The sequence below is a fragment of the Scyliorhinus torazame genome, chromosome 9 (genome assembly GCF_047496885.1).
Source record: "Scyliorhinus torazame isolate Kashiwa2021f chromosome 9, sScyTor2.1, whole genome shotgun sequence".
NCBI lineage: Eukaryota > Metazoa > Chordata > Chondrichthyes > Carcharhiniformes > Scyliorhinidae > Scyliorhinus > Scyliorhinus torazame.
In genome coordinates this window covers 167,746,085-167,760,429 of record NC_092715.1, presented here as the reverse complement: position 1 = coordinate 167,760,429, position 14,345 = coordinate 167,746,085, and the positions used below count along the sequence as shown (strand labels likewise).

Here is a 14,345-nt window from a genome sequence, read left to right as displayed (position 1 = left end):
TGGTAGCGGGAGCTGCCGAGTCGTGCGTCTCAGCTCCGCATTGCCTCACCCGGAAGTCCGAAAAAGGGAGTATTAACAACTGCTCGGGGGACAGGGAGCCATCCCTGTGAGGTGGTAGTGCTTATCAGTCAGCCATCTCCTTCAGATGGAAGGTGGACCAGAGGAGGAGAAGTCAGACTGAGGGAGGAATTCCCTAAAAATTCAACTAGAGAGCAGGATGCTGCTACCATAAGCTACTGAATCCAACATACTCTGTTCAACCAGCTGTTTGTCCTGTGGGACTGGTGAACCACTTTCAACTGTCTCAGGTCTCTGTCTAATTAATTAATGCACCTTATCTAAGTTTCATAATAAACTAAAAATACTATCTTAAAATTACTAGTGAATAGTCGACTGCCTATCTTAGGTACCTGTGGCCTCCAAATCCAAACTCCTACACTGGACATTATTAAGAAACTCATGATTTTCATTCCCATTGATTTCGAAAGAATAAAAGTCAAGAGGGCTCGAGAACAAACAGGAAATTTGTCCCACCAGATTATCACGCAAGTGGTAAAGATGAAAATCTGCTCTGGTCTGACATTTCACAGGAACATTATCAAACACTGGAGTACAGCTGGAGATATAAAAGCAGGTGATCAAAAGACTTGGTGAAAGAGATAGGTTTTAAGGAGCATCTTAAAGAAAAAGAAAGAGGTAGAGAGACAGACGTGCTTAGGGAGGGAGTTTCAGACCTTAAATCCTAAGGGCAGCACGGTGGAGCAGAGGGTTAGCCCTGCTGCCTAACGGCACCGAGGTCCCAGGTTCTGGGTCACCGTCCGTCTGGAGTTTGCACATTCTCCCCGTGTTTGCGTGGGTTTCGCCCCCACAACCCAAAGATGTTCAGGCTAGGTGGATTGGCCATGCTAAATTGCCCCTTAATTGGAAAAAAATGAATTGGGTACTCTAAACCTTTACAAAACAAATTTTTTTAAACAAGATCTTAAATCCTAGGTAACTAAAGGCATGGCCACCAATGCTGGATCGGTTAAAATCAGGGATGTCCAAGAGCACAGAATTGGAGGATTGCAGAGATCTCGGAAGATTGTAGGATGGAGAAGCAGATAAGGAGAGGGTGGGTGAAGATGGCAATGTGATGGAGACATGGTGGTTTTGGCGGATATATGGTCAGCAACTCATCTCAGTGTTAAATACGATGCCAAGAATATGAGATATCTCTTTTAGCCTCAGGCCATAATGAGGGAGAGGAATGGAGTTCATGACGGGAATCGAAGGCTTCAGTCTTCCCAATATTTTGTTGGATGTCCAGGGCTGGATGTCAGGCAAGCGACTTGACAAATCAGAGTCAGCAGAGGAGTTTTGAGAGACGGTGCTGAGGTTGAACTGGTGTTGTCAGCATATGTGTGGAAGCTGATGTGTTTTTGGATGATGTTGCCAAGGGGCAGTGTATCATCAAATAGGAAAGGAACAAGGATAGATCCTTGAAGACACCAGAGGTCATGGTGCAAAACTAGAAAGAGAAGCCATTGCAGGTGATTCTCTGGTTATCAATGGAACTGGAAGGCAGTCTCACCCAGCTGGAAGGCAGACCATGTCAAAGGCTGCAGACAGGCTTAGAAGGGTTCGAAGGAATAATTTACCTCAGTCCTAATTACATAGGATGCCATTTGTGACTTTGATAAGAGCTGTTTTGGCACTACGGCCAGGATAGAAACCGAATTGGAGGGGTTCAAACAGAACTGTGAGGAAAATGAGCATGGATTTAAGAGTACGCAACATGTTCAAGAGAGAGGTTGGAGATGTGGTGGTAGTTTGCAAGGATAAAGGTTAAAATTGTAACTAAAATTTGTTTGCCGATATTTTAATTTAGTTCTTCAAATGTATGGTCAACTTAGTTCAAACAATGGGAAATCACAGGGCTCCAACATTCATTTTTAGACAGTTACACATTGCTTGAAAATAGCAGGTGATGATATAGGATTACCAGATCTCCACTACCTTGTTTTTAAGGATACTTTAGTAGTCAGAGTTTGATCATCGTACAGTAGTACCACAATGATATGTCACAACACTAAGAACAAGCACTTTAAATAGCTTCATTTGAACGACTAAACACATCTCAATTTACAAACACACCACGTGTTTTTTGTGGCAGAAGGCTATGACTTAAATCTTGATTTAAATGATCCGCAACACTGAGACCCTTAGTTGTATAATCCAAAGATATTACCTCATATGGGAGCTCTGCCAGTTCCAGGTTACTCGACAAGTTCAGTTTTTCAAGATTCTCGCAGCACCCGAGCTCCAGTGGGACAGATGTCAACTTGTTGAAACTAACATTCAGTTCTTTCAGTTTGGTCATACTGCCTGTCAAAACACAACAGCAAACCTTCTATTTATCAGTAACATCAATCTTTACTGTAAGGAAGCATGGGCCCCATATCTAAGGAAGTATGTGCTGGCCTTGGAAAGGGTCCAGAGGAGGTTCACAAGGATAATCCCTGGAATAACTTGTCGTATGAGGAACGGTTGAGGACTCTGGGTCTGTACTCGAAGGATGAGAGGGGATCTTATTGAAACTTACAAGACACTGCGAGGCCTGGATAGAGTGGACGTGGAGAGGATGTTTCCACTTGTAGAAAAAACTAGAACCAGAGGACACCAGAGATTAAAACAGTGATGAGGAGGAATTTCTTCAGCCAGAGGGTGGTGAATCTGTGGAACTCGTTGCCGCAGAAGGCTGTGGAGGCCAATTCACTGAGTGTCTTTAAGACAGAGATAGAAAGTTCTTGATTAATAAGGGGATCAGGGGTTATGGGGAGAAGGCAGGAGAATGTGGATGAGAAAATATCAGCCATGATTGAATGGTGGAGCAGACTCGATGGGCCAAGTGGCCTAATTCTGCTCCTATGTCTGATGTTCTTTCGGCAGGTACAGCTTATTCAGTGAGAATTTGGGTGACAAGATGTTCTTTACGATTTGATGCTTGTTTCTCGCTGACAGTTTTATCCCCTTTCATCCAGCATTCCTGCCGGACACAGTTCCATGGGCTTCCGTCACCTTGGTGTGAGTTGATAGCACTCTCACTGTTTCATAGACTTGAGCTCAAAGATGAGGCTGACACTTCACTGCAGTTGTGAGGGGAGAACTGCAATGTCAGAGATACTGGCCGGGATTCTCCGCTATCCGGCGGGGCGGCCGTACTGGCGCCGAGGAGTGGAGTGAATCCTCCGCACCTTCAGGGGCTAGGCCGACGCCGGCTGGGTTGGCGCCGCGCCAGCCGGCACCAGAGGGGTTGCCGCCGTGCCAACCAGCCTGTTCTGGCGTGATCCCAGCGCATGCGCAGGGGGGGTTCTTCTTCGCACTGGCCATGGCTGACCGTTACAGCGGCCAGCGCGGAAGGAAAGAGCACCCCCACGGCACAGGCCCGCCTGCAGATCGGTGGGCCCCGATCGCGGGCCAGGCCACCGTGGCCCCCCCCCCCCCCCCGGGGCCAGATCCCCCCGTGGCCCCCTCGAGGACCCCGCAGGCCACCCGCAGAGCCAGGTTACGCCGATAAGGACCTTGTTTGATTTACGCTGGTGGGACTGGCCAAAAATGGGCGGCCACTCGACCCATTGCGGAGCAGAGAATCGCCGGGGGGGGGGGGCACTGCCAATGGCCCCCGACCGGCAGCCGGCGGGGCGGGATTCACGCTGCCCCCCGGCGATTCTCCGGCCCGGCGGGGGGTCGGAGAATCCCGCCCATCATCTTTCAGCTGAGTAGTTAAACCAAGGCCTCGTCTGCCCTGCTCATCGGGATGCAATGATACCAAGAAGACCAGTAAAGTTTTCTCGGTGTCCTGACCAATATATTTTGCTCAAACATCATCAACAAAAGCAGATTATCTGAGAATAATCCCTTTCTGTATGTGGGAACTTGCTGTGAGTTCCCTACGCTACAATGGTGACTACACTTCAAGAGCACTTTAGAACCTCCAGTGGTCACTTTTACAATTTAGCGTGGTCAATCCACCTACCTTGCACATCTTTGGGTTGTGGATGTGAGACCCACGCCGACATGGGGAAAATGTGCAAACTCCACATGGACAGTGTCCCAGGGCCGGGATCGAACTGGGTCCTCGGTGCCATGAAGCAGCAGTGCTAACCACTGCACCACCGTGCCGCCCGAACCTCTGATGGTCATGAAAGGCACTTTAAATCAAAATATTTCTTTCCTTGGGTGCTCCATCCAAGTCACCATTATTCATGCGTCACGTTTAAATGTTGGCAGGCTATTCGATCCCCATGAGGCATCATATCATAATTCCAATCATATCTTCACTGGAAACCACAAGACACTATTCCAAATGGAAATTACTGACAGAATCCCAAGTCAATTTCTCCTCTCCACTTTTCCCTTTCCCAAATAAAGGACACGTACACTAACTGGAGCATTATTACATTAGGATATGTGCAATGCTCCTAAAGTAATGATGGACCAGATTTTCACCATGACAGTGAGTCTCTGCATTGTAGTGAAAATACCAGAAATTGTCAGAAATCCTATATTCCGGCCCTCAACACGGCAGGCAGGATTCGCTGTCCCACCAGACCCGTTTTTCGGTGCAGAGTGCCCCCGCCAGCAGCGGGACCCTCCGCCTTGGCCGGCCAATGGGGTTTTCCAATGTGGCCAGCTCCACGTGGTCGGGAAATCCACGAGTGTGAGTGCACTGCCGATGAAGCATCGGATCCCGTTGACAGAATCGCGGCTAGTGTGTTCCATTTTTACGGGTTGGGAGTGGAGACAGGCCAGGGTTCATGAGGCGTGCTTCGCAGAGACAGCTGGTCATTTGAATGACCAGTTGTCTCCACAAATGTAAGACTTTTTATTTGGGGAATTCATTTGCAGGATATGTGCATCGCTGGTTAGGCCAGCATTTAGTGCCCATCCCTAGCTGCTCTTCAAAAGGTGGTGGTGGAAATGAGACTTCATGGGGTCCGGAGTTGATGTTGAGAACTCCCAGGGCACTCCCTCCCGACTGTATACCACTGTGCCACCACCTCTCCCGAGTCTGTCTTGTCGGTGAGACAGGACATAATCAGGATTGGTGGGCAGCATAGTGGCGCAGTGGCTAGCACTGCTGCCTCACGGCACTGAGGTCCCAGGTTCGATCCCGGCTCTGGGTCACTGTCCGTGTGGAGTTTGCACATTCTCCCCGTGTTGCGTGGGTTTCACCCCCACAAACCAAAGATCTGCAGGTTAGGTGGATTGGCCACACTAAATTGCCCCTTAATTGGAAAAAATGAATTGGGAACTCTAAATTTATTTTTAAAAAGGAATGGTAATAGTCGTGTCTGAGACATTTGGTGGGATTCTCTGACCCCACGCCAGGTCGGAGAATCGCCGGGGGCTGGCGTGAATCCCAGCCCCGCCGTGACCCGAAGTCTCCGCCACCAGAGATTCGGCGGGGGTGGGAATCGCGCCGCGCCCGTCGGCGGGGGCGGGAATCGTGCCGGTCGGCGGGCCCACCCCCGCCGATTCTCCGGCCCGCGATGGGCCGAAGTCCCACTGCTGGAATGCCTGTCCCGCCAGTGTGGATTCAACCACCTTTGGAACGGCGGGACAAGGTGACGCGGGCAAGCTCCGGGGTCCTGGGGAGGGCGCGGGGCGATCTGGCTCCGGGGGGTGCCCCTACGGTGGCCTGGCCCACGATTGGGGCCCACCGATCCGCGGGCGGGCCTGTGCCGTGGGGGCACTCTTTTTCTTCCGCCTTCGCCATGGTCTTCACTATGGCAGAGGAGGAAGAGACCCATTCCCCTGCGCATGTGCGGGGATGACGTCAGCAGCCGCTGACGCTCCCGCACATGCGTCACCCAGCAAAGACCTTTCGGCCCGGGCTGGTGTGGCGCCAAAGGCCTTTCCCGCCAGCCGGCGGAGCGCAAACCACTCCGGCGCGGGCCTACGCCCTCAAGGTGAGGGCTTGGCCCCTAAAGGTGCGGAGACTTCCGCACCTTTGGGACGGCCCGACGCCGGATTGGTTCCCGCCACTCCATTATGCCGGAACCCCCCGCCCCGCCGGTTAGGGGAGAATCCCGCCCATTGCCTGTAAGGTATGATTCTGTGAATATGACTATGTCAGGCTGTTGTTAACTACTCTGTGAGACAGTTCCCCCAACTTTGGCACAAGCCCCCAGATGTTAGTAAGGAGGACTTTGCAGAGTTGACAGGGCTGGGTTTGCGGTTGTCGTTTCCAGTGCCTGGTCGATGCCGGGTAGTCCAGTTTCATTCCTTTTTGTTGAATACAACTGAGTAGCTTGCTAGGCCGTTTCAGAGGGCATTTAAGAGTCAACCACATTGCTGTGGGTCTGGAGTTACCTGTAGGCCAGACCAGGTAAGGATTGCAGATTTCTTTCCCCTAAAGGGCATTAGTGAACCAGATGGGTTTTTATGACAATCAACAATGGTTTCATAGTCATCATGAGACTTTTAATTCCATATATTTTATTGAGTTTAAATTACGCCACCTATTGGGTGGTGGGATTCGAACCTGGGTCCCCAGGTCATGACCCTGAGCCTCTGGATCACTAGTCCAGTGACAATACTACTACACCACTGCTGGTAGGCCTGGAGGGTGAAATCCAATGTGTGCAGATTAGACCAGGTAAGAGTTGGCCTGCACTTAGTGGATTTGTTTAAATAGCCAGTGTACCTCTTTGGATATGGCGCTGGGACAGCTTAGGGGGAAATAAGACAACCTTTGGAATTTTAAAAAGTAAACAAGCTTGTGTGCAAGAAGTGGGTAAACCAATTGGAATTGTGAACCTGTCAAAGAGCTGTAAAGCTTTTAAGAACTGCCAAAGAAAACTAGGCAAGTTGGCATGAGAGGATAAGGGCATGGATTGGAATAGGGGATATGAGGGGCCATGGGGTGTTGGGTTGGGGCATGGGTTGGAATAGGGGGCATGAGGGGCCATGGTGGGTGGGTTGGGGCATGGGTTGTAATATGGGGTATGAGGGGCCATGGGGAGTTGGGTTGGGCATGGGTTGGAATAGGGGGCATGAGGGGCCATGGGGAGTTGGGTTGGGGCATCGGTTGGAATAGGGGGCATGAGGGGCCATGGGGAGTTGGGTTGGGGCATCGGTTGGAATAGGGGGCATGAGGGGCCATGGGGAGTTGGTTTGGCACATGGGTTGGAATAGGGGGTATGAGGGGCCTTGGGGAGTTGGGTTGGGGCATGGGTTGGAATGGGGGTATGAGGGGCCATGGTGGGTGGGTTGGGGGCATGAGGAGTGTGTAAGGGGTGAAGGGGCGAGGTATGGAGGGCTGTTTTCTGTTTTATTCCTTTTTAAATTTAATTCAACACAAGTGACGAAGCACAGAGGCAGGCCTTCCGCCCAGCCCACCTGTGCACCCAGCAGCTTCCGACTTGTTCTTTGGGGCAGCAGGCCCGTGTTCCAATCCTGTCTGCCCCCCTGGGATGAAAACCCAACCTGCAGGAAATCATTCTTAAAGGTCTGATTCCTAGAGTTAGGAATTGTGGCATCTCTGCACACCCATCCCAGGAACAATAATCTGGACCAATATATTTTTTCAAATAAGAACACTAAAACTGTACATCGTATATCCAGATGTGGTGTTACGCCAAATATTTTCTAATCCGTTGGGGCTCTCCCAGAACCTCAGGAATTTTGGAAAATTATAATCAATGCTTCTACTCTCTCAGCCACTTCTTCGAAGACCCTAGGATGCTGGCCATCTGGTAGTGGAGACTTGTCGAACGTTCGGTCTAATAATTTTCCCAGGACCTTTTCCCTGATGCTGGTGATTGTTTTAACTCTGATTATCTTTATCTAATTTGTTACCCAACTCCAGTACCTCTTTGTTATCCTTTGGTTTACTGCGTCTCCTCTCACATGATCCCTTACCCCCACTATTGTGTTTAAAGACCTCTTTGCCACCCTAATTATATGACACACCAGAAAACCCCTGCTGGCATGTTTCGACTGAAGCCCATCCCAACATTATCATTCCCACTTTCCCCCAGTGCTAGTGCCAGAGCCGCATGAATCAAAACCCATTTCTTCCAGACCTAATCCTTGAGCCTTGTATTAATCGCTCTAACTTTATTTATCCTGCACCAATGTGCCTGTGGTCAGGTAATAATCCAGAGATTATCACCTTTGAGGGTTTGCTTTTTAATTTGGCCTTAGCTGTTCATAAACACTAAGCAGAATCTCTCTCCTCGTCCTATCAATGTTGTTGGTACCAATGTGGACGATGATAGCTGGATCCTTCCCTTTCCACTGTAAGTTCCTCTTGAGCCCGAGCATATGTCCCAAACCCTGGCACCAACAGGCAGCACAGCTATCTGGAATCCCACTCTCAGCTGCAGAAAACTGTGTCAATGCCACTGACTATACCGCCAGCTACTACCACTATTTACTCCCATAACCTGACAAACTTTCTGTATCATGGTGACAGTGTCAGTTTGCTCATTCACCCTGCACTTTCATTCCTATAAGCTGCAAGAACATCAAACTTATTGGACAGTTGCAAGGGCCCAGGCGCCAATAATCCTACTTTCCTGATCCTCTTACCTGCCTCATTTGTGGTCACATCCTCCTGACCGTAACAACTGATAAAATAATACGACCCTAACCTAAGAGGTGTGACCGCCTTCTGGAATAAAGTATCCGCTAATATTTTCCCTCCTTGATGCATCACAATGTCCACAGCTAAGTCTCCAAGCTCAATGACTCCGAGCTGAAGCTCTTCAAGCTGCAGACATTTACTACTGACAAGTTTGCCCTGGATCATGCTGGTTTCCATGAACTCTCATATTTGCAGTTGCAACACATTATCTGTCTTGCCATATTTATTCTGTGTTCACTAATATATTATTTTCTTAATTTATAATTAGTTATCTCCTACTACTCCCAATGAAATTTGCTACTGCTAGTAAACATTACTATGAGTAATTAAACTTTACAATTACTGATAAATTACATGAGATTTGAAAGAGAACTGAGCAAAATACTCACCAACCAATCGCTTACCTGTTAGCGTCCTCCCTCATTACCCCAAATTCCCAAGTCCACCCTCTGTGACTAGTTGCACTCAGTGATGAGCTGCTGTCTTTGTGCTTGCTTATCCAGCTCAGAAGTACCCACGTCTCCGGGTGGGCTGTTGGTTCTAGAGCTGCCAACCCTGTGACTGGGCCAGCAGCATCGGGAACCTGCCCAAAAGTGTGAAGGCAGCTAACAAGGCCACCTCCAGGAATATACCTCAGCTGGTCTGCCTCCTGGCAAGTGCCCGCCTGGGGAGCGCCATCTCGTTCTGATGTCAGGGTCCTGACCCTCATGGAAAACCTCTGCCCATAGTCACTGCTAAAATGTAGCAAATGTAACAGCCAATTTGGACATCACGAGATTGCACAAATAGCACACGATAATGCCCAGATGATCTGTATTTTTTTTATATAAATGTTTTTTATTGGGTTTTTGAACATAGTATATTTACAGTTATGTACACAGATTGAAATATATATATAAAAAAAACTGGTAGGACATTGTACACCAGCTCAAAAACAGCAACTCTGTACAGCTAGCAATATTACGTTTAACAAATAAGTAGGCACATGTTTGTGGGGAGGGGGGAAACTGGGGAGGTACATATACATTTGGGTAGTTAACAATTACAGTAGTTATGTCCAGCACAGAGAGGGCAATACGCAAATGGATCTGGTGTTGGTGTTGTCACTTGCTTCTCCCGGATGGTTGTCGCTGCCGTTGTTGTTGCGAACCTCCTCTCCGGCCGTTCGTCCCGTCTTTCTCCTGCATTTTCTTGCTCTCTGTCACTGTATTTGCTGAGTTTGTTGTCATTTCCCATGCTCTCCTTCCGGCTTTCATTCCCTCGCCTCCCCTACCTCACTGGTTCCCCTCTATTATTCCCTGTCTCCTCCTTCTTCCCTCTTCCCCCGCCCCCCCCCCACCCCCGCCTTCTGCTGCCCCCCCCCCCCCCTTCTCCTGTGGTTCACCTTTCTTTTCTCTTAAGTTTAGGTGTCCCCACACCCCGCCCCCACCTTCCCCCCCCCCCCCACCTTGGCTATTCTTCTGCTTGTTCGTTGGCCACAAACAGGTCTCGGAACAATTGGGTGAATGGCTCCCACGTTCTGCGGAAGCCGTCGTCCGACCCTCGGATGGCAAATTTAATTTTCTCCATTTGGAGAGATTCTGAGAGGTCGGACAGCCAGTTTGCAGCTTTGGGTGGTGCTGCTGACCGCCAACCGAACAGGATTCTACGGCGGGCGATCAGGGAGGCAAAGGCAAGGGCGTCCACCCTCCTCCCCATAAATAGATCTGGCTGGTCTGATACCCCGAAGACCGCCACTTTAGGGCAATGCTCCACCCTCATTTCCACCACTTTGGACATTGCCTCAAAGAAGGCTGTCCAGTACCCATAAAGTCTGGGAGAAGCCCAGAACATGTGGGCGTAGTTGGCCGGGCCTCCATGGCACCGTTCACATCTATCCTCCATCGCTGGGAAGAACCTACTCATACGGGTTCTTGTTAAGTGGGCTCTATGTACCACTTTTAGTTGCGTCAGGTTGAGTCTTGCGCACGTGGAGGTGGAGTTGTCCCTATACAGTGCTTCGCTCCAGATGACCTGTATTTTTTAAGTGAAGTTGGTATACTGATAATTATTGCCCAGGACACTGCGGAGAACTCCTCTGCACTTATTTTAAAAGTATTTTACGTTTTATAGACAATCAAGTCTCTTGTTTATATCATGTATTGAATGATTATATAGGTTTATTTGTTTTTTTTAAATGCTTCAAACAATTGAAAGATGGTTCAATCGGAAATCATTTGTCCAAGACAGCCATTTGATATATGATTCTGTTCATGTTGAAGTCATGTAGAAGTTTGTGAGTTCAATATTGGAGTACACTAGCTGATGTGTGCGTCACGGAGCAGTGGAAAATACTACTCTGACTTTGATCATTTAAAAATTACAGCAGAATTCTTCACGAAATGCATGTTGTAGCAAAGATTACAGATTGTAACTGATTAGTGTATGGAACAACTGTTGAGAAAGGTGCCAAAATGCTTCTATCGTGTGATGCTTTCCAGAATTTCAGGAATTCAAAAGGGCACTTTAAGAAATAATCCACTATGAACAAAGCACTGATATTCATGCCACAGTGTGGTACATTACTATTAATTCCACGCAATTGGAAAGTTCGCTATGTAATTCCTTATGACTAAATCTTAACAGGAAATATATATCATAGCAATTCAGATAGCTTAACTGGATGAGCACAGCATACTTTGATCACAGGAATATGAAATAGTGAGAAATTCAATTGTAATTAAATTAAGGGACCAGTGAATGAAAGGATTACTGTATCTCTGGAATTTAGATTTTGCTTAATTTATGCATATGATAAATTGTGCAGATGTATGAAAGATTCAAAATTAATACTGCTTGGTAATGAACTGATATCCTTTGGGATCAGCAATGCAGCGTGAAGGGTAATAATGTGAGATAGGTTAACCTTGTTGTAGTGACATTGCGATATTTATATGCTGCTGGCAGATTTAGCCAAAGGGAAAGAGATTTATTGACTCTGTTATGAGCTTATGCTAGAGAGTGAATGTTAAAGTATGAATCAAAAGAACACAGTGATAAAACTGAACCTAATAACATTTCATAAACTTATTCTGCTTTTATCAATATTCTGTATCCTCGGACTACAATCAGCAGAAGTATTCAAATTATTATCTGACAACTGCAAACTTCATTTTAATATTCAAAAAATCAGCTACTGTATATTGAATAATTAGCTCAGTCGAACAATTTTGGAACAAGGGCTAAAACATTTTGCAGTGTTGTGAGACAAATGCAGAACTGGGTTGTGTACTGTGGTATAGTGAAATATGTTGCTAAAGCAATATTAGCCCTGCAGCATTAGAATAGAAGTGTTTAACACATTTGTATGGTATTCCTGGCATTAACACATCTAAAATAAACAGGTTAGCAACACAGTTCATGCGCATGGATTAAGTGTGTCTATGTTAATATCACAAACCATAATTTCTAGGCTATTATTCTTTGTAAATGGAATGGAATTGAAAAGATTCACTTAAAGCATTATGACCTAGGAGGTCCTTTGGTGTGCCCTGAATGTTGCAAATTGCACCATATAAAACTGAGGCACACTGATCAGGTTTTATCCTTAGTTTATGGTAAACCAGCTCAGCTAGAACATCACTGCAGTGGCACACTGTCCACAGCATTAATGCGGCAAGGAAGGCAATCATCGCAAGAGTTCCTTCTTCTTATTGCTTTTCAGTGCTCCCTGCTGAAAATATGCACTTTCATGTCTGGTGATGACAGAATTTAGCTAAATGTCTCCATGTGCCATTAGCCCAGTGATGCTCAAGATCCAGGTTAACACATAAAAAATGACTTGACTCCAGTGATATGTCTGCACCTCCATATTTGATCAATGAGTTAGACTGGCTGCTTAATCATGAATGTCACCTTCGAGAACTACAAACCTGCCTGACTCAAGTTTCAGCTACCAGATTTTGCTACAATTTCCCATCATTAGGTATGCCATCTTAGAATCATTAGAACGCAAAGAAAACTGATTTATGTTTTTCTGAAGAGTGGTAGTCATTAGACAACTAATGTGCACAGGTTTGAGCTTTCTCTTGGTTTATAGGAAGTAGCAGGAATACCTCCCAAGTAAACAATACAATTCAACATAAAATGTGTGAGGTATTGCTATGCTCTTGGCCACTGCAAGGAGATTTTATGCACCCGCAAAAAGTGGCGCGATTCTCCGAAATGGAGACAGAGTGCTTGCGCCGTCGTGACCGCCGTCGCGTTTCATGACGGCGCGAAACGGGCGCGGGGACTACCGATTCTGATCCCCACAGAGGGCCAGCATGGCATTGGAGCGGTTGACGCCACTTCAGCCTCCCTTCCCGGCGCCAAATAGGCGTCGTGCCAACCCACGCACGCGCAGTTGGGCCGTGCCAACCCGCGCATGCGCAGTTGGGCCACGCCAACCCATGCATGCGCGGGGGACTTCCTCCGCGCGCCGGCCCCGACGCAACATGGCGTAGGGGTTCAGGGGCCGGCCGCGTAATAAAGTAGGGCCGGGGCTGGAGAGGCCGGCCCGCCGATCGGTGGCCCCGATCGTGGGCCAGACCCCATCGGAAGTCCCCTCTGGTGAAGAAGCGCTTTTCCCATCCCATAGGCCGCCCCCCCCGACCCTTTGCGCAGAGTTCCCGCCGGCAGCTACCAGGTGTGAATGGTGCTGGCGGGACTCTGCCGTGTCCAAGCGGCCGCTCGGCCCATCAAGGCCGGAGAATCGGTGGCCCAGCCGAGGACAGCGGCCCGCGACTGGCGTCGCACCAAACGCGTCGGCGCAAATGGCGCCGATTCTCCGCTCCTCGGAGAATCGCCTGCCGACGTTGGACTGGCGCCACGGGAACAAATGGCGCGAACGGTGATTCTCCCATACGACGCGGCATGGGAGAATCGTGTCCAGGGTTTTCTACCATTCTGACATGTGAATTTTTAACCCCTCAAAACAAGTGCGTTTGGGTTGGGTGGCATGCAAACATGAATAGGATCTGCATCCTGGATCCGAAATTTGATGGATGCGGAGTGGGGAAATGAAGAAATTCGCAGGTGGAAAACTAGAGTTATCAATATTATAATGAGGCTGCATGCATCAGAAATATACAACCAGTGCAAACTTAACTCCAGTTCACCAAATTCCTTGGGCCTCTGGAAAACCTGCCAGCTAAAGGGAGACAGAATTGATGGACAAATTAGGTAAGTGTTCTCTCACTTCGCTGCTGGATCCATTTTATGCAACTCCCACCTTGTTGGACAGTCCTCCTGATCCTTCTGGTCTCCCGAAATTTTCTGATTTTCATTTTGAGGCCCGGCTGATTTCACACAAGAACCTCTTTCAGTTACTCCCCAGCAAAGTCTCCTATCTTCTCCTACAATGACCCTTTCAATCCTTCCTAGTAGACCAGGTTCTTGACTGCAAAGCAGCAACCCTTTCCCCTCCAATACTTTGCCTCTGAGCTAATATTCAACCCATGGCTCTTCACCAGAACTACTTGTTTGTCAGCAGCTCTGTCAAATTAATTGTTAAATACTTGGGCAGCACGGAGGTGCAGTGGTTAGCACTGCTGCCTCATGGTGCTGAGGTCCCAGATTCAATCCCAGCTCTGGATCATTGTCCATGTGGAGTTTGCACATTCTCCCTGTGTTTGCGTGAGTTTCGCCCCCACAACCCAATAGATGTGCAGGGTAGGTGGATTGGCCACGC

At 48.2% G+C, this 14,345-nt stretch overlaps 1 protein-coding gene across 3 annotated transcripts in view; it reads right to left on the bottom strand.

Moving 5' to 3' along the window:
• Positions 1-14,345, bottom strand: part of lrrc2 (leucine rich repeat containing 2) — a 188,793-nt gene that overhangs the window by 66,777 nt on the left and 107,671 nt on the right. For all 3 annotated transcript variants that reach the window (XM_072517592.1, XM_072517590.1, XM_072517591.1), the window contains exon 5: positions 2,231-2,367. In XM_072517592.1, the coding sequence (XP_072373693.1) occupies positions 2,231-2,367 (137 nt within the window). The remainder of the gene's footprint in view (positions 1-2,230; positions 2,368-14,345) is intronic.